The sequence below is a fragment of the Martes martes genome, assembly GCF_963455335.1.
Source record: "Martes martes genome assembly, chromosome: 11".
NCBI lineage: Eukaryota > Metazoa > Chordata > Mammalia > Carnivora > Mustelidae > Martes > Martes martes.
The window spans coordinates 3,199,640-3,217,571 of record NC_137899.1 but is presented as its reverse complement, the minus strand read 5'-3'; the positions used below and the strand labels follow the sequence as shown (position 1 = coordinate 3,217,571).

Here is a 17,932-nt window from a genome sequence, read left to right as displayed (position 1 = left end):
CTCAACTAGAGGTGCTTTTCAGTTTTATGAATAATAAAACCTGCCAGACTTCTGTGCAAGGTAGAAAAAGAATTAACAAGGTAGAAAAAGATGAACTGTAACAAACTGTAACAAATGTTATGGTTACATAGAACACATTGGATTGTGTAAGAGCATTGCACAGCAAGTACTTTGCACAACACCGTGCATGAGAGATTTAATAAGTGTTGTCAGGTGAATACAAATTTAATTTTCGATTCAAATTGATTTGCTCTAAATCTGAGCAGCTCCCTTTTCAATTTCCTTGTGATTTTCAACCTAGCACATTTTGACCTTAGAGTAATTTCAATTTCCCCCGTAACATACCAACATTTTAATCATTAAATGGGTACAGACCACCGAGTTGAGGCTGTACCAAAATCAACTTCCTGGTTTTGCCCAGGTGATACTGTCGTGTAATATACGACCAAATTATCATGGTATCATTGGGAGACGCTGAGGGAAGGCTGCACAGGGACTCTGTATGAATTCTGCAATTTCTTATGAGTCTTAAACTATTTTGAGATAGAAAGGCATTTAAAATAAAATATCCACTGTCAGCTCCCAGCATCCTAGGTCCCTTCCCTGCATTGTTTTTTTCTGTGCCTAAAATCATCATTGAACAAATACAGAATCTATTGAACACACAACCTAGGAGATGAGAGAATACAGCTAGCTACTTGGAAGTATGTATTACATGACACCATTCACACAACATTCAAAAGCATGAGAAACACATCACTGGAGGTAAAAACAAGATCTGTGGGAAATTACAGAAGTCAGTACTCCAAGATCATTATATCAGCACAGGGATGCTCTGTAATATTTATATTCTGTAGCGGAAACAAGGATTATATGGTGGATTGGAATTGTATAACCTAGGCTAAATGTGGACTTAATGTATTTTATAGAAAGATTGATGGTTTGATTTATATGGGGGGAGGGGCAGCAGGAGAGGGAGAGAGAGTCTCAAGCAGATGTCACACTGAGCACAGAGCCCAACACGGGGCTTGGTCCCACGACTCTGAGATCACAACCTGAGCTGAAACCGAGAGTTGGCTGCTTAACGGACTGAGTCACCCAGGCGCCCCTGAACTTAATGTATTTTAGTGAATAAAACATAATGGTCTTTAATGTGTTAAAAAAAAAAAAAAACAAGGGACGCCTGGGTGGCTCAGTGGGTTAAAGCCTCTGCCTTCGGCTCAGATCATGATCTCAGGGTCCTGGGATGGAGCCCTACATCGGGCTCTCTGCTCAGCAGGGAGCCTGCTTCCTCCTCTCTCTCTGCCTGCCTCTCTGCCTACTTGTGATCCATGTCAAATAAATAAAATCTTAAAAAACAAAACAAAACAAGAACAGTGGTTATGACCAGAGTGGTTAATGGAACAGGTCACGAAGGCAGTGACAGCGCTTGCTCTCCCTTCAGTTTGTGGAACGTCACCCAAATTCACACTCTTCAGCGTGGTGGTTGCTTCCCCCTTTTCTGGCTGCAGGTGTGTCCCTGGACCCTTCCTCTGGCCTGGCCTTCCGCTGTCCTTTTCTGACTCAGAGAGAAGAGAGTCCTTCTTCCTCCCTCTCTCCGAGACTCATGCCCAGGTCCCCCCATCAGCAGTTCTGACCCTGTCCTCACTGGGAGCACCTGGGAAGCTTTATGGGTCCCCCCTCAGGCTCATCCCCAGAGTTTCTGATCTCAGGGTTCCAGGTGGGGAGGAGGCAGGAAAGTGTATTTGTTTACAGTGGGTGCTGGACAGTGGCCCAAGGTCACTTCTCGTTGGCCACCTCACAGCCCAACACACAGGGCTCCGAAATGCACCACCGCACCCCTACCAGCTGACTAGCACAAAACCAGTGTCTCCATGACAGAAGAAGGAGACGCCCAGGCACCAGAGAGTCCAAATGCCCAAAGGCAGCAGAGAAATGCTCCCCGGGCCACCTGCCTGCTCGCACCCGGCAGCACCTTGGGCGCACAAGGCCAGGTCAGCTCCAGACTGGAGAGAAGAGTGGAAAACGGTCCCAAATGCCCCCGGGCTGCCTGGTGTTCAGCCAGGGCTCAGGTTCTCATGGAGACGTGGGTTCTCAGCAGACAACCAAAGGCCAGCAGCGGACCCAGTTCAGGACCTCAGCAAGCCCGGCAGACAGCCAGGAGGAGGTGGCTGCACCTGCTCGTGGACACTGCTGGCCTGGGTTGTGGGGGGTGGCGGGGGGAATGGGGGCAACAGGCACTAACTCTGACAGGTGCTGGGGACGGCGTCTTCCCATCCACGCATGATTCAACACCAGTGCACGGTGCTCCGCACGAGACAGAGCGGACGGTCAGGCACAGCAGAGTGACACATAAACACTACAAAGCCACACTGGAGTAGAGAGAGAAAGGCTGCAACAGGAAGGCTGGGAAGGCATGGGAGGCCCTGGGAGGTGGGGGGGCAGCACGAGGTGGGTGCTGGAGGGCGGGAGTTCAGTCCTGCCAGAGGCCCCGACTGAGCAGACCACCAGAAGCAAATGTCACCCATGGAGGTCGAGGGGGAGGTCATGGAGAGCCTCACAGGGTATCACATGCCCGACTCAAGGAGGGCCTAGCTAAGAACCTTGGGGTTTCTTGTTTAGGCAATGATTAGTGACCTGGTCAGACGTGGACTTTATTTTTTTTTTCTTTAAGATTTTATGTTTATTTGAGAGAGAGAGAGAGAGATCACAAACAGGGAGAGCAACCGAGGGAGGAGAAGCAGGCTCCCTACTGAGCAGGGAGCCCAACGTGGGACTCGATCCCAGGACCCTGGGACCACGACCTGAGCCGAAGGCAGACGGTTCACCTACGGAGCCCCCCAGAGGCCCTCAGATGAGGACTTAAAAAACAAATTAATTTAGCGAGATGGTCGCTGTATAGTCCCTGGTAAGGAGGAGGCAGGCAGCGAGCGTCCCAATCAGATCACACCTCCACCTCCACATAAGCCTCCTCACTGACAAAGACCAGTAAATATTGATGACCCCCTGTGGAGAGCAAAGCCATTATTGTAAAATACCATGGACTGCAGGCTCCGCCAAGTAAGAAAGGGGGTCTGCTCTTTTAAAAAGAAGTCCTCTGATGCTCCCGGCGAGAACGGGGCACCCTGAAATCTACCCACGGGGATTCTACGGTCTAGGTTTTAAAACAGATTAAACCCGTGAGGGGCCATCATGGAACCAATTATGTTTGAAAGGCACTCAGAATTCTCTTCCACATTCAGTCAGACACTGGAAATCTAAAGACTCCGGAAGGATCGGGGCCAATTCAAGAGAGCTTTGGGATGGATAGTGAAGGCAGCTCACAGCTCTAGCAGATTGAAAGGAATTCTGCAGGAAGCGTGTCGCGAAATGAGGGACGGGAACGATTCTATAAAGACATCGCCATGAAATAGTCACAATGTGTCCACAGTCCTTAACAAGTTCTCCAATGACACGGTCCTAATTAGTAATTTCTCCATGAAGGGTCCGTCTCAGAGATGAATTTAGAGACACATGCAGCTCTTGGAAAGACCAAGACAACGGATGGGGGCCTGGTGCGTCACAGGAAGACACACACACCGGCAAAACACATTTCCTCCCTGTGTGTCTGCCCTGTGTTACCTGACAATGCTCGAGACACCTGCGCAAAGTCGCCTTAAATCCCACTTAGAATAACAGAGATGTGTGTGTGTGTGTGTGTGTGTGTGTGTAGATGGGCCACATTATGGATCTACAAATATATACACATTGACATAAACATAAATAAAATATATATATGTTATATGCAATTACGTACTTATATGTGGGATATATATAAGTGTTAGTATTAACTAATAATACATATATGTATGTAGATATAGATATAGATATAGATATAGATAAAGATATATCCCTGTGCTACTTGAAGTTCATTGTCACCTAACAGAGAGAACACAGCATTAATGACAACAGGCAGGATCTGGCAAAGGGCAAGTGGTTATCAGTGCCGACCTTCCGTCCATTCCTGATGTTACAGGTTTAAGTCATTTAGCCATAAAAATAAATTTTTAAAATTTTAGCGTGGCTCTGTTGGTTCAGCATAGGCCTTCAGCTCAGGTCATGATCCCGGAGTCTTGGGATCCAAAGCCGCATCGGGCTCCCTGCTTAGCGGGGAGGCTGCTTCTCTCTCTGCCCCTCCCTCTGCTCGTGCTCTCTCTCTGTCTCAAATAAATAACTAAAATCTTCAAAAAAAAAAATTAAAATAATTAATTAATTAATTAACTTTGTTATGGTATCAACTAAACTTGCCCTAGATGCTACCATCAAAGTAAGAGGGAATTTAATCACAGGGGAAAATTAATCATTAGAACCATTATGTCACAGGTTGGCACGTCATCTTTTTTGATATTCTCCTTCCCAGCGTGGGTGACTCATGTCCATGAAAAAAAGAAAAAAAAAAGAAAGGAAAGAGAAGAAAAAGCAATATAAAATCAGAATCTTCAAGCATCAGCGTGGCGTGTCACACGGATCCGACCCGTTTGTCGTCTTGTGCTCTCTGGGACGGAGCTTTCCCTCCCTCCTTGTAGAGCAGCCGGGGCCCTCCCAGGCTGAGCCCTGCAGGACATACCGTGGCAGCCGCAGGAGGTCCCAGTGTAGCACAGTCCTCACGAGCAGGAGCAGCGTGCCCTGCGAGGCCAACTGCACGAAGATCCAGCCCAGGAAGTTCATCTCAAAGGGGCTCACGTAAGCATCGATGCCGAAGTTGTGGGTCAGGTCATATTTGATCTGGTTGTAACAGAGTTCTATGAGTCCCTGCCCCAGGCAAAACTGAGGGAAAATGGTGAAGACCCACTTGAGGACGTCGTAGATGTTCTGTAAATTCTGTACAGTGAGAGAGAGGGGAAATAAATCAACCGGAAATCTGTCTCCCTTTGCTGGTCCTGGATCCAGGTCCCCCCGGTCACAGCCACTCAGTGACAGGCCCAGACAGCCAGCAAACCTAGGAGGGTCGGTGTCAAGGCTCAGGTCTGATGGCTTCGCCTTCTGGGTGGCGGACGTGCTCGGGAACCCTCACCTGCTTCCTCCTTCTGAGTGCCGCTAGTGGCCGGGCACGCCTACCCCGAGCCTGTCCCACAGCTGTGCTGTGCTTCGGAAACACATAACTAGCGCGCTTCCCAGGCTCACACGTGGAGGGGAATTCTGTCTCACGACGTATCACACCTACAGCCTCGCCCGCACCCGATTCAGCTGAGACCTCGGTAAAGACCTTCAAGTTGAAGCTAGGATAAGTCGAGACTTTGGGGTGTGTTGGGATGGACTACATGTATTCTCCTGCAGAAGGACATGTGTTGGGTGCGGGGGAGGGGCGAGATGGGCAGTGAAATGTTATGGACTGGATGTTTGTGGCTCCCAAATTCACAGGTGCAGCCCTAACCCCCACTGTGATGGCATTCGGAGGTGGGACCTTAGGGAGCCGATTGGGGTCAGGCAAACAGAGCCCCCATCATGGGATCAGTGCCCTCCTGGGAAGAGTTAGAGACCCGAGAGCTTGCCCTCTCTGCTGCATGAGGACACCGCGAGAAGGAGATCGTCTCCAAGCCAGGAAGCAGGTCCTGCCCAGGAGCTGATTCTACGGGCACCTCGAGATCCCAGATGCCCAGCCTCAGGGACGGTGAGGCACGGCATCAGCTCGTCAGGCCCCCCAGCCTGTGGCAGGTGTTACAACAGCCCAGGCAAGACATACAGGTAACATTCCGAGCCACGGGCCAAGGAGCATTCGAACAAGCAGACAGTACTGAGAGCTGCTGCCGAGAGCGGGGAAATACCGTGGAAGATACCTAGTATGAAACTAGCGTATAGTAAATGTTGAATGTACGTAGCTGTCTCTATGAAACATGTTACAATCGAGTGTTAGGACAAGGACAAGGATGAATAAGGGAGCAGACGGAAAGAGAGAGCATATAGTATAAAACTGCACAGAAAATAAACATATACATGACAGCCTGCATACGTTTGGGCAATATCATTTTTAAATTAAATGTATATAAAAATTCAACATCTCCCATAGAATTTACTTTTTTTTTTTTTAACCATCTGGTGTTTTAAGAATGTTCACTTTATTTTACAAGGAGATGAGAATTGTTCCCGTGTTAATCATCATCTGTCAGAACTTTCTGGAAAGTATCGTGTGTTTGCACCTTGATGGAGCGTCACTGCCTTTCACTCCCTCAATAAACGCGCGGAGTATTGAGAGGTGATCCCAGTGACCACGCAAGAAACAGCCTCAAGCAGCTGATGAATGTGTTCAGGTCACTTAGTGGTAGGACCAGAATGCAGCCCCGATCTTTCTGGCCCAAGGAATAAAATCCCTCTACCCAGGAACACAGCCTGTGGAGAAAATTCGTGGCAAAGGGGTCCTCTGAGCTGACTTTTAGATAGGGTGTAGCTAAGCGTGGAGCCACAGCTGCTTGGCAAGGGTATAGAAATAATCATCAAGAATTAGGCTCAGGGCGCCCGGGGGCTCAGTCAGTTAAGTGTCTGCCTTCGGCTCAGGTCATGATCCCAGGGTCCTGGGATCGAGCCCCACATCGGGCTCCCTGCACGGCGGGGAGCCTGCTTGTCCCTCTTCCTCTACCTTTCCCCCTGCTGGTGCTCTCTCTCACTCACTCTCTCTCTGTCAAATAAATACATAAAATCTTTAAAAAAATAACTAGGCTGGCTGTTTTACAGTCATTTTCTCTTTATGTTCAAACTCACAAATTCATCTGAAGAGTAATATTTTATAAGGGAGCAAAGGCATCATGAGGAATGCATTAGAAAACACGACATGGGATGGGCCATATCACAAATACTAAGGAAAAATTTACTAAATCATCGATTACATATTTCATCCTAGACCGCGTCCAGTTTTCCCTTATGATGCAAAGGGACAGCTTGACTTATGTAAATGCAATCTTAAATAACGTAATTTGGGAGCGACAAAGATTCAACAAAGGGGTATGAATTGTTCCATTATGGCCGATTGTCTCTGGCGTCCAGACAAGGAAAAAACACGGATGCTTCCTCTGATTCTTCCCTTAGCTCTTCTCCTGACTGTCCACCATCTTTAAGGATTGCAACCAGTCTTAGAGGGGCTTACTAATCCCAGTGTTTACAAAACTGTGTCCATCCCTGAGTCAAATAATGTGCCACGTGACAACAGCTTCTCTCCCTGGTTACAATGTAGCAACAGGAGAGCAGGACAGCTGCTGACTCAGGAGGTGGGACCTAAGGGACAGACATAATCATGACAAAGACTTTAAATCTGCCTCAAGGGGATCACAGCTGTCCCTACCGCAACGAGAACAGAGCCGTCCACGACACCTGAACACAAAAGTAACGTATGACAGGACATAACTGCACAAATTCAGGGAATAACCATCCATAAACATCCAATCTAGGATAACTGCGAACTGATGAAGTATGCAAAAAAAGAAATTACTGGAACTATGAGCAACTGCCCTCTGGACATCCCTCCACTCTCCCCACCCACTGCCCCCGCCAACCGGGAGATCCTCACCGGTGGGAAACGAAGGTGTTCGAGATGGTGGGTTAGAACCCAAAATGCATTTTCTATAGACATTAGCTTAAAAAATTCTGATGTGGTAAAAATTAAATTGCCCTGATTAACAACACAGTTGGGACACACAATGGTTAATCCTGGTCTCCTGGCTCACACAGCTGATCTGAGAACCTAGTCACCCTCGACTGATTCCATAAGAATATATTTATCGCTCCGCAGCTTACACGTGAAGATCTGAAATTACCCATTGCGATGCTGGGTTTCTTCAGCAAACGACACCAAAATGAAGGGCAAGGGAAAAGAGAGACCTTAGCAAATGATGAAATGTCTCTTTTTATGTGTGAACAACTGAGCCTGACCCATTTTGTAACCGGACGCTGACCTCAGTGCTGGACGGTCACGGACACAGAGCCTCCGGGCTGGTCTCCTCTCTGGGTCCAGGTGATCCCTCCTCCTTTTGCTTTTGTCCTGTGATCCTGTCCTCTCGAGCTTCGCCTTTCCCACCAGAGGGAGTGTCCGTCAGCCCTGAGCCTGCCTCCCTTCTCAGCTTAGGTCGTGGGGACACTCTGGGTGGCCCACGTCCTCTCGGGGATCCACGGGGCTGGGAGGGAACACGTGCGCTGTCTCGGCTGCCTCCGTGTCCTCCTCAAGCTAACGCCCCACAACTGTATCGCCGTTTCCTACTTATCATCCAGACATGTTCATACAAACTCGTGACAACACTAGCTCCGCAAAAATCACAACAGATTGCTTCCTTCCCTGAATGCATAATGAATGTTTCCATACTTAGCGTCTCCATGCCAATGCGGGGCACGACCTCCCCAAAAACTGTATGAGCCACGCTGGAGAGTGGACGGTCTGCGCAAGCCCAGGGCAGAGCAAGAGAGCCTGCCCCGTGAGGCAGGCATCCGTCCATCCCCGACTCACCTGTGACGGGCCAGGACCACAGCCTCCGGAACTCGCAGGGCTGGCCCTTTCTCAGGCTGCCTTCTCCCCCCATGAGTCAATCCAACACTGGGATGACGGAGGGCCTGCGGTCCAGGCGGACAGCAGGGAGTCAGAAGGGACAGTGGTCTGAGCTGAGAGCAGAGAGCAGAGAGCAGGGATGAAAAGGACAGAAACAAGAGGACAGAGGGCAACGCAAAACTCCAACGCCTGTCCCCAGAGGTAGCGCAGGGGAGGCTGAGGAGGGGTGAAAACAGACAAGACCCAGGTGGGCTTCAGGGGGAGGAAAGAGGTGGGAGGAGCATGGCAGGGGCACAGCTGTATCCAGCTTGACCGAGATGCCTGCTGGGGGTCGCCCCCCAAAAGTGATTCACCAGTGTGAACACCCGTTGGAGACAGGGTTTCTGGAGAGGGGCTCCCTCACCCTCTCCCTGGGGGAGACGGAGCCCCTTCTCAGGGCAGCCCTCTGCTGCGACACTCCGAACGTAGCAGAACTAGGTATGCTCCAGGGGTCGGAGAGCGTGCTCGGCCCCAGCAGCCAACCCCACCCCGCAGTACGGGATCCCAGACAGAGGGATCGGACCACTACTCCTGCAACACCGGGACGCCCATCCATCCTTCCGACCGCGGATCAGGAACCCATCAACAAACGGGGAGATCCGAGCTCGGCTCTCATAACGGCGCTGGTGTTTGTGTGCCTCAGGGGCAGCTTCTCTATCTGGGGGCTAGAGATGGTGGACAGTGGCTCATTTCGCTTCACCTCCAGCCGGAGGAGCAGCAGAAGGGGCACGAGGCCGCATTCCCCGCTGCCCTGAGAGGCGTGGCGGGAGCCCACTGACCTGAGCCTTGGAGACGATGGCCAGCAGCCGGGGCATGGTGGTCATCAGCATGGTGCAGAGCCCGAAGATGAAGTTCAGGGACACGTAGGAGATGAACGCCACGTCCGAACTGGGGAAGATCCGGGATATCAGATACATCCACGGGAGAGTTGCGTACCTACAGAGTAAAGGGAAGAGTCACGTTTGTCTTCCTGTCACGTGTCTTGGGACAAGGACGGAAGCACAGATGAGTCTCATTGTCCTGGTCCTCTTCCCTCCCACAGGGAACAGAATCCCACTTTTACAACAAATCCCCCGGTGTTTCCTGAACACAGAGCGCACTGGGGAGCTCCAGGGAGCCCTGGGGACCATGGCAGCAGCCCCGGGGAGGGTCAACCACTGGGCCACAAGGGCACCTGCCCCAGGAGCTCCGTGAGCTGGAGCAAGTCGTGGACGTCCCCGCCGCCCCTCCCCCAAGGGACAAGCCTGGCTCTGGCTTCTTTGCTCCGATTCTGGTCAGTCAAGCACAAAGAGTTCGTAGGTGTGGAAGGGAGAATCAAAAGCTGTCAAGAAGGGAAAGCCGCAGAGCTCTGCACAAAAGGAAGGCATGAAGGGCTCCCGGGTGGCTCAGCCGGTCAAGCGTCCGACTCTTGACTCGGGCTCCGGTCATGACCTCGGGGTCATGGGATGGAGCCCTGGGCCAGGCTCTGCTCTCAGCGTGGGGTCGGCTTGAGATTCTTTCTGTCCTTCAGCCCTTCCTCCATGCGCGCTCTCTCTCTCTCTCTCTCTCAAATAAATAAATTTAAAAAAAAAAGAAAAAAGAAGGCTTGAAGGTAAAATTGGAAAGCTTCCTTCTCAGCGTCCTCTCCATGTGGGCCCTGTGCTGTGGGCCTCCACGATGAGCCCTCCTCCTCCTCCCTCTCCGGCAGCCCCGGAGGCAGGTGTGCGGTCCCAAGCTACAGATGCGGAAGGGATCACAAGGTCAGGAGACCCAGAGGGAGGCTCTGCCGCTGACAGCAGGCAAGGCTGACCCCGGGATTCATTTTCGTGTGACTGCAAAGCTGGGGAACAAGGGGCCTGACCTTCAAGGCAGCCCATACCCGTGTCCGATGGCACTGGGTTCTAAGAAACACACCCACACATCTCTCTTCCTCCATACCCTGGAGCTGAGCTGCATCCCTGGCTCACCTCCCACGGCGTCTGTCCCAGAAGCACGCGCCCCATTCAAGGACGCGGGTCCGGGAGTCATGGCTCCAAACATCGGTGCACAAGTCACTCCCTGTAAACCGCAGCCTTTGTCCCACGTCCCCATGTGCAGCCTGGAGGCAGACCTACCACCGCTTTCCTAGCGTGACTTGGCAGGTGCACCTGAAATCCCTCAGCCCCTCCTGAAAGCCCGGGTTTCCTTCTGGGTTCGCTGGTTCTGCAACATACGGGACTCCAACTGGTGGGAGACGGGCCTGGCCCTCGAGGTGGGCTGTTACCTTCCTGTAGTTCCTTCTTCTATCTGAACCCCTGGCATCAGAGTGAGTCCTTGGGTTGAACGATTCATCCTCAGAATTCAGAAAGTACCGTACATAGAACTATCACACATAAAATCGTACTCTGTTTTGGAAACTCGTCTCAACAAAAATCTGCCTGGTAACGTGGGCACGATGGAAATTATTTTAGAGCATACAAGGTGGAGGGGAGAGCTTGGAAGCAATTATTCATAAATACTTACTGTACCGAATAATCAAATTGTCATTAAATAATTAAATTTTTACCCAAGAGGTAGGTCATGATCCTTGGTGCTTTGAAGGGTCCAGCCCCGCACCAGAAGAAAAGCCCTGCAGAGAGACATCGGACCCCACGTGCCCTTACTGTCCCTTCTGGGGCAGAAGTCAAGTGTGGTCCTCCCTCATGCACCTGCCGGGACAACCGGCTGAGGCAACAGCATCCCAAGTGGTGCTTAGGACAGAAATGTAAACGCCAGCAACCTGTGAGCCAGATCTTGGGGCAGCTACCCCTGCCATGAAATGCCCTCTCAGAGTGACCCCAAAATCTCTTAACACCACCGATCCAAACTCTATCTTCTGTGACCCGTCGCTTTTCTTTCCATAGGACAGCTCTTGGGGTCGCCGAAGGTAAGCACCGCGGTCCCCTGAGGTCTCCAGCACAAAAGACCAGGTGTCCCTTGCTTCCGTACAGGACACCGTGTCCAGCCAAGTCTCTCGTTTAAACCTTGCGATGGGGGGCTCGGGCGTTTGGGTAGGGACACCCGACCAGGCGTGTGATGCGGCGAGGAGGCCACCAAGCACAGCGGGATGTTCACTCACAGTCAGGAGGGCAGTCCGGGAACGGGGCAGCTCCCTGTCCCCCGTCAGAACGAGAGGGACCCACCAACGAAGATTCGTCGAGCCCTGCCGCACGCTGTTCACGGTCGGTGTTTTGTTACTCAGTAGGGAGAGCTTCCACGCCAGGTCCTGTCACGGAGACGCTGGACCAGTGGATCAGAGCGTTACGTCTTTAAGCAAAGGAGACATCAGCAACAGGGCCGCAGACTGACCACGCCTGCCACCGGCCACACCTGCCGCATCAGGGGACGGACTTCGAGCATGGTTTTCCACTGGCTCTGCAGCCATCATTTTTTTTTTCCTATATATTCATTAGTCACCTTTCAAATACTTGGATCAAATCAACATATTGACAGCTCCACGATCCCTATCTTTTTTTTTCTTTTTTTTAAGTAACAAGTTAAATGGAGCAGGGGCGGGGTGGGGGGCACTTGGGTGGCTTCATCCAGTCAGCATCTGACTCTTGGTTTCAGCTCAGGTCCTGATTTCAGGGTCCTGGGATCGAGTTCCTCATCGGGCTCCACACTCAGCAGGGAATCTGCTTCTTTCTTTGCCCGTCCCCCGGCTCATGCTCTCTCTCTCTCTCTCTCTCTCTCTCTCTCAAATACATAAAATCTTTAAAAAAGAAAAAAAAATGTGCTCCTAGGGCATAATTTATTTTTTAGTGATATCTACAGTGGTTTCTAACACTCTCTACTTTCATTAAAATGCAATGTAATATTTACTTACTTACTGGCTAGTGGCATGCTGTTCACAGTCCTTCCAGAATCTGGGTGGTTTTCCTCCTTTTGAAAGCTGGCCCCTCCCCAAGTGAGTGAATTTTCTAGGACCTGGATCAGGACCCTGCAGCCTCGTGCTCACAAGCCTTAAGCACCAAATAATCACCAAATAATCACCAAATACATTCCTATGGCTTCAATGATTATAGAAGCTAGCTTCTCTTTCTTTCTGACATTCCTTTCCTCTTTTCGATGCTAATTCTCCTCACTCTCCAGCTACAATATCAAGTGTTCTTGGCTAGAGAGAGCAGGAATATTAAGACGAAAAAAAAAAGACAATTGTCACCGGGGCATTTTTTCCCTATCATCTCTTTCAGACTCTATGCCTTTGTCCAAACCCTAATTTCTTTGGATTCCAAATCCCGTTTGATTGCAAGTCCCTTTTCATGCCTGTAACACCTTCAGGTTGCAGGGCAGTCTGGGGGCTGGGGTTGCCTTCCCGAGACTGTCCTCGGGGCCCCTGTGCCTCCCTCCTTGGGGACGGAGGGGTCAGCAGACGTACCTGCCTCCCTGGGCGCGGGGGACAGCAATGCCCATGCAGTGTCAGGTGCGAGGCAGGGCCCAGCGAGGGGAGAACCACCGTGTAAACCACCGTGTAAACGGGAGCAACGCGTGGCCCCTGGGGTGTGGCTCTGTGATTCCAGCCAGCCACCCCGGGGCCCTTCCTCACTGGGACACTGTGGCACCATCAGCTGTTTTCAAACCCCTCGGTCCATCTGACTGAAGGATTCTTGCCTGGAGATACAACCTCAGGCTGACCCAGGCTGGCCGTCAAGGGATCTGTGAATCTCCCGATTTCTTCGGAAAATGCCGTGGCCGCACACGTGGCCAGAAGTCTGGGCTTCATCCAGACTCCCAAAGGTGCTCATGAGCCAAACAACCTCCAGGACCACGCACGGAAACCAGACCGTTTCCTGAGAACCAGGAACCCACGCACACGGCCCTTTATAACCAGGAACCTAAATTTCCAACACGGCACCATAGACCGGTGCAAACCCAAGCATTTGTAGCTTCAGATATAAAATCCTCTGCACAGCAACATAGCTCTCATAGCAACAGTGTGGCCGAGAGTAATTAAGTGGGACCTGTCACCACTCACTGTCTGTGAGGTTTGTATGAACGACTGAACTGAACAGAACTGAAACTCCACACGGAACACGGTGGGGTCTGGAGGGGGTCATGACTCTTCCCAAGGCTGCAGAGTTTGTGAGTGGCCGTATCACGGTTCTCACAAAGATCTGTCTGTCTGTCCTGTCTGTCTGTCTCTCCCCCCCCACCATCCATCCATCCAGCCATCTAATAATAACACATGCTCCTTCGTATTAAATCCTGTTCCCTAGTTAAATGTTTGGGGTCATTGACATCACCAGGAGCTGCGTAAAAATCATTTTACTTGTCACCTTTGGCCTCAATAAAGCAGAATGCGGGGTTCTCAAAAATTATCCACCTCGCATTATAATAAATAAGTACGTTCATTATCTTCTCTCCTCATGGCAAGTCTCTCTCACACGCTCAGCCTAGATACAGACATATTTTTGATACCAAGTGTATACAATTTGGGGACCACTGGCAATGAGCCTGCTCAGTGTGTTTGAAAAGGAGAAGTGTGCACAGCGACTTCTCTGCCTTTGCTGTTTTTTTCCCCGGAGAAAAGCGACAGCAGCAACCATGCGGCAGCCTTCTGGACCACCACGGTCACAGGAGAGCAGAGACACGCCAGACGCAGGACTCTCTTCTGAAAGGCAATTTTGGAGCTAACCGGATTGTATGTTTGAGCTCCAGATGAAGCCAGCGCGAGGACAGCCGAGAACCCGCTTGTCCCCACCCGCGCCCGGGGTGGAGCGGGGGGAGGGGAGGATTCCTCGAGGCACCAGCCCGCACCACCTCCGTCCCCACCCCGCCACCCGCCCTCCTCCACGGGGCGCTCTCCACCTGCTCCGGCTGGTCCGCTCTTGCAGAAGCAACATAATTGCTTGCAGAGAGAGAAAATCATGCAGCCGGCAGCAGGTTCAAAGCCATCCCCGGGGGGGTTCTCTTCCCGAAAACAAACCGTAATTCTGCAGCCGTGTTTCTCATCACATACCCGAAAAGCACCAGCAGGAGGGCCGTGGCTGCCAAGTTCTCGCGGAAAGTAAACGCTGTTAACTGGAAGGCGACGATGATGGTGACACACAGGCTCACAGAAACCAAGTAGAAGACCTGGGGGACAAGGAACAGGGGATGGCGTCCCACGTCCACTTTGGCTAGTTTGCAGATGACACGCGGGCAGCAGTGGAGACCCAGCTCTGGCTGGACTGTGTCCCCTCTCCCCCACGCATCCGCTGAACCCCCAGACCTCAGAACGGGACTGGGTCAGAAGACGTACCCCTGAAGGGGTCAGGGAGGGTAAACGAGGTCCCCAGAGCAGCCCCGATCCAACAGGACCAGTGTCCTTGTGAGAGGAGGACAGCAGGACACAGACACACATGAGGACACGGGGAAGACACACCAGCTACACGCCCAGGACAGAGCCCTCGGGAGGAAGTGGTTCTGCCATGCCTGGATCTGGGACGTCCAGCCCCCGGCACTGGGAGGGACAGAGGTCAGCGGTTCAAGCTGCCCGTCTGTCATGTGTCGTGAGGGCCGCACTGGGAAACCGCTCTGACCACCATTCCCCACCTTCGCATCTTCCAGGAGATGTGGCCTCTGGGCACACCTATACTCAAGGACAGGCGCCTCACCTGCCTTCCGGCCCTCCCTGGGTGCCCTCCCCAGGGCTCCCACACCCCCGCCACTCTCCTCCTGGGGCCTCTCTCGGAGCCCCTCCTCATGTGGACTCCATGGGAGCCCTTTCCTGGTTTAAGTCCTGCTTCCTCTTGTGAAAATACAAGCTGCAGGGGCAGAGAACGTCTCTGCCTCGCTCCCTGTTTTTGTCCCTGCACCGCGGACACACCTGGCCCCGAGTAGACCCTCACACATGTCCCTTAAATGAGCGGTCATCCAGAAATGATTGGACGAAGATGAAAACACAGTCAACCGGGAGAGAGAGAATCCTCCCACCCTTACAACCCCAGGCAGGAATCTCGGGACGAAAGGATCGTCAAGTCTGGACTGCAGAAAAGAGGGAGACTGGCCGGGGCCTGGGAGACTTTGGGTTCCCCCGCCTGGGGGTCCTGGAAACCGGCCTCCACCTCTCACTATCTTGAAGCCCCCTCTTTCCCTCCCCAGGGCAAGCTGGGGTCCCTGCACGCCATCACCAACGTATAGAGGAGGACAGACGATCGCTTTCCTACAACGTGGACAACTCGAAGCATCCACGGAAGTAGCCGTTGGCCTTGATCCCTGTTGGATGTCTGCAAGTGCAGGGAATAGAGGCCACTGCTATGGTCCTCCGAGGACGGAAGACAATGACCCTCAGGGCATCCCCTGGAGAGCGGCTCCCCTGCAGAACAGGCCAGGCTGCAGTCCCCCTGGAGCGGGCCGGCAGGTCAGCTCGGAGGGCCTTCCCCCTCTCCCGTCCCACCCCCTTGAACAGAGTGTAGTTAGTGTGATTACTGTGTCACCCTCCCGACGAGAAACTCTGCAGGTCTGGGCAGGTCCCTGAGCTCCCAGAGCTCCAGGGCATGGCTGGTCCTTCCTTTGTCTTACAAAGCCACCCTTAATGATGGATGGAGACTCAGCCAGACCAGCTCTTGGCAGTGAAGTGATACCTTCTGCTGTGGACAGCGGGAGGCGGCCGCTTCCTACACTCACACGCACGCATGCACACACGCACGCTCACACACACAGATCGGCGGCACGCAGGCCCCCGGGACGTCGTCCCCCAGTCCTACCATGTCATACAGGAAGTTGGTGAGCCAGTACGTCCTATAGCCCAGGCCACTGAGGTGCTGCAGCCTCTTGGCTCCGATCACCCTGTCCCTCACCACGGAGCTCCCGATGGACGCAGACAGGATGGAGAAGCCCAGCACGATGCAGAGCGCCACGCCACACTGGCGGATGCTCTCCAGGCTGTGGGCAAGACAGAACAGCGTGTCAGGTGGCACAGGGACACGGGTCCTCTTTCCCTCGGGAACAACCAGTGACAAGGAGAAGAGCCAAGGAAACCCCTCGTGGGGAGCTGATGATGGGCAGCACATGCTGACATGCTCATGGAGTCTGTCCTAAATGCCATCAGCGACTTTTCAGGCATGGATTAGCTCTGCCGGCTTCTAGAAACTTCTCCAAGGTTTACTCTTGACCGCTGAGCCCGACTCCCCAGTTAAAATGAAAGACATCTTCAGCGTGAGGTCCGTAGTGAGCTGCGGCCTCCACCCGCATCCGGACCCCCACCCCTGTGGGGACCCCCGTGACATGGGACCCCCGCCCACATCCGGCCCCACCCGCGTCGGAACACCTGTCGGGACTTGGAAGGGGCATTAGCTGCAGATCCGCAGGTGGCTGGCCCATCTCTGAATTTCCTCTCTCCAAATATCGGAATGATTTCCTACCGGAGGGAGGTGCGCCCGTAATTGTAATGACATACACTGTGCACCTTCCTGGTCACATCTTCATCAGAACACTCCCCCGTCACCCCTCCTTAGCAGTGCCCAGCACGCACACAGCGTCTCAGCTGGCCCATGGGGAGAAGGGGCTCGTCACCAACCGTCCACTGGCTGGCACCCTCTTTTCGTCAGCGAGCCCACGGCCAGAGTTGTGGCCGGTGTCAGAGACCACTAAAGGGGAAAGCTGAGAATGAGTGCAGGGAGGGGAGGTGACACCACCTCGTGCTTCCTGCCTCCCTAACACCTCGGAGAGAGGACGCCTGTCGAGCAGATCTGCATCTCCAGCTCAGTTTGGTAGGTCCTGGGGGGGGTCAAGTTATACACAGATTTTCTACTGTGCAGAGGGTCAGCGCCCCAACCCAGTTGTTCAAGGGTGCACTGCACTAATTCTGCCTACTATCGATGTCTGACCAGAGCTTTGTCACCGGGGCAACAGGGAAGGGAGGCGGGAAAAGGAGGAGACAGGGAGAAGCGCCCTAGCTTCTGTAGGCTGTCCGTGGGGTGAGTGACTCTTGATCCCAGGGTTGTGAGTTCAAGCCCCACATGGAGTACAGAGATTACTTTTAAAAATTCTCTAGGGACACCTGGGTGGCTTAGTTGGTTAGGCAACTGCCTTCAGCTCAGGTCATGACCTTGGAGTCCCAGGACTGAGTCCTGTGTCGTGCTACCTGCTCAGCAGGGAGTCTGATCCTCCCCCCTCTCCCTTCTCATGCTCTCTTTCTCTCTCATTCTCTCTCTCAAACAAACAAACAAAAAAAATTAAATCAAAATTTTCTAGAGGCACCTGGGTAGCTCAGTAAGTTAAGCATCTGTCTTCAGCTCAGGTCAGGACCTTGGGGTCCTGGAATCAAGCCCCACATCAGGTTCTAAGCTCAGCATGGAGTCAGCTTGAGATGCTCTCTCCCTCTGCCCCCCCCCATTCATGCTTGTGCGCGCTCTCTCTCTCTCTCTCTCAAATAAAAGCATCTGGAAGACATGAGGTCCCTGAGCT

At 52.5% G+C, this 17,932-nt stretch overlaps 1 protein-coding gene across 1 annotated transcript in view; it reads right to left on the bottom strand.

Moving 5' to 3' along the window:
- Positions 1-17,932, bottom strand: part of ABCA13 (ATP binding cassette subfamily A member 13) — a gene marked incomplete at both ends in the record, with an annotated part of 337,321 nt that overhangs the window by 62,995 nt on the left and 256,394 nt on the right. The window contains 4 exons of the mRNA XM_080818179.1: positions 4,607-4,860; positions 9,325-9,481; positions 14,502-14,617; positions 16,231-16,408. Coding sequence (XP_080674305.1) covers positions 4,607-4,860; positions 9,325-9,481; positions 14,502-14,617; positions 16,231-16,408 — 705 coding nt within the window. The remainder of the gene's footprint in view (positions 1-4,606; positions 4,861-9,324; positions 9,482-14,501; positions 14,618-16,230; positions 16,409-17,932) is intronic.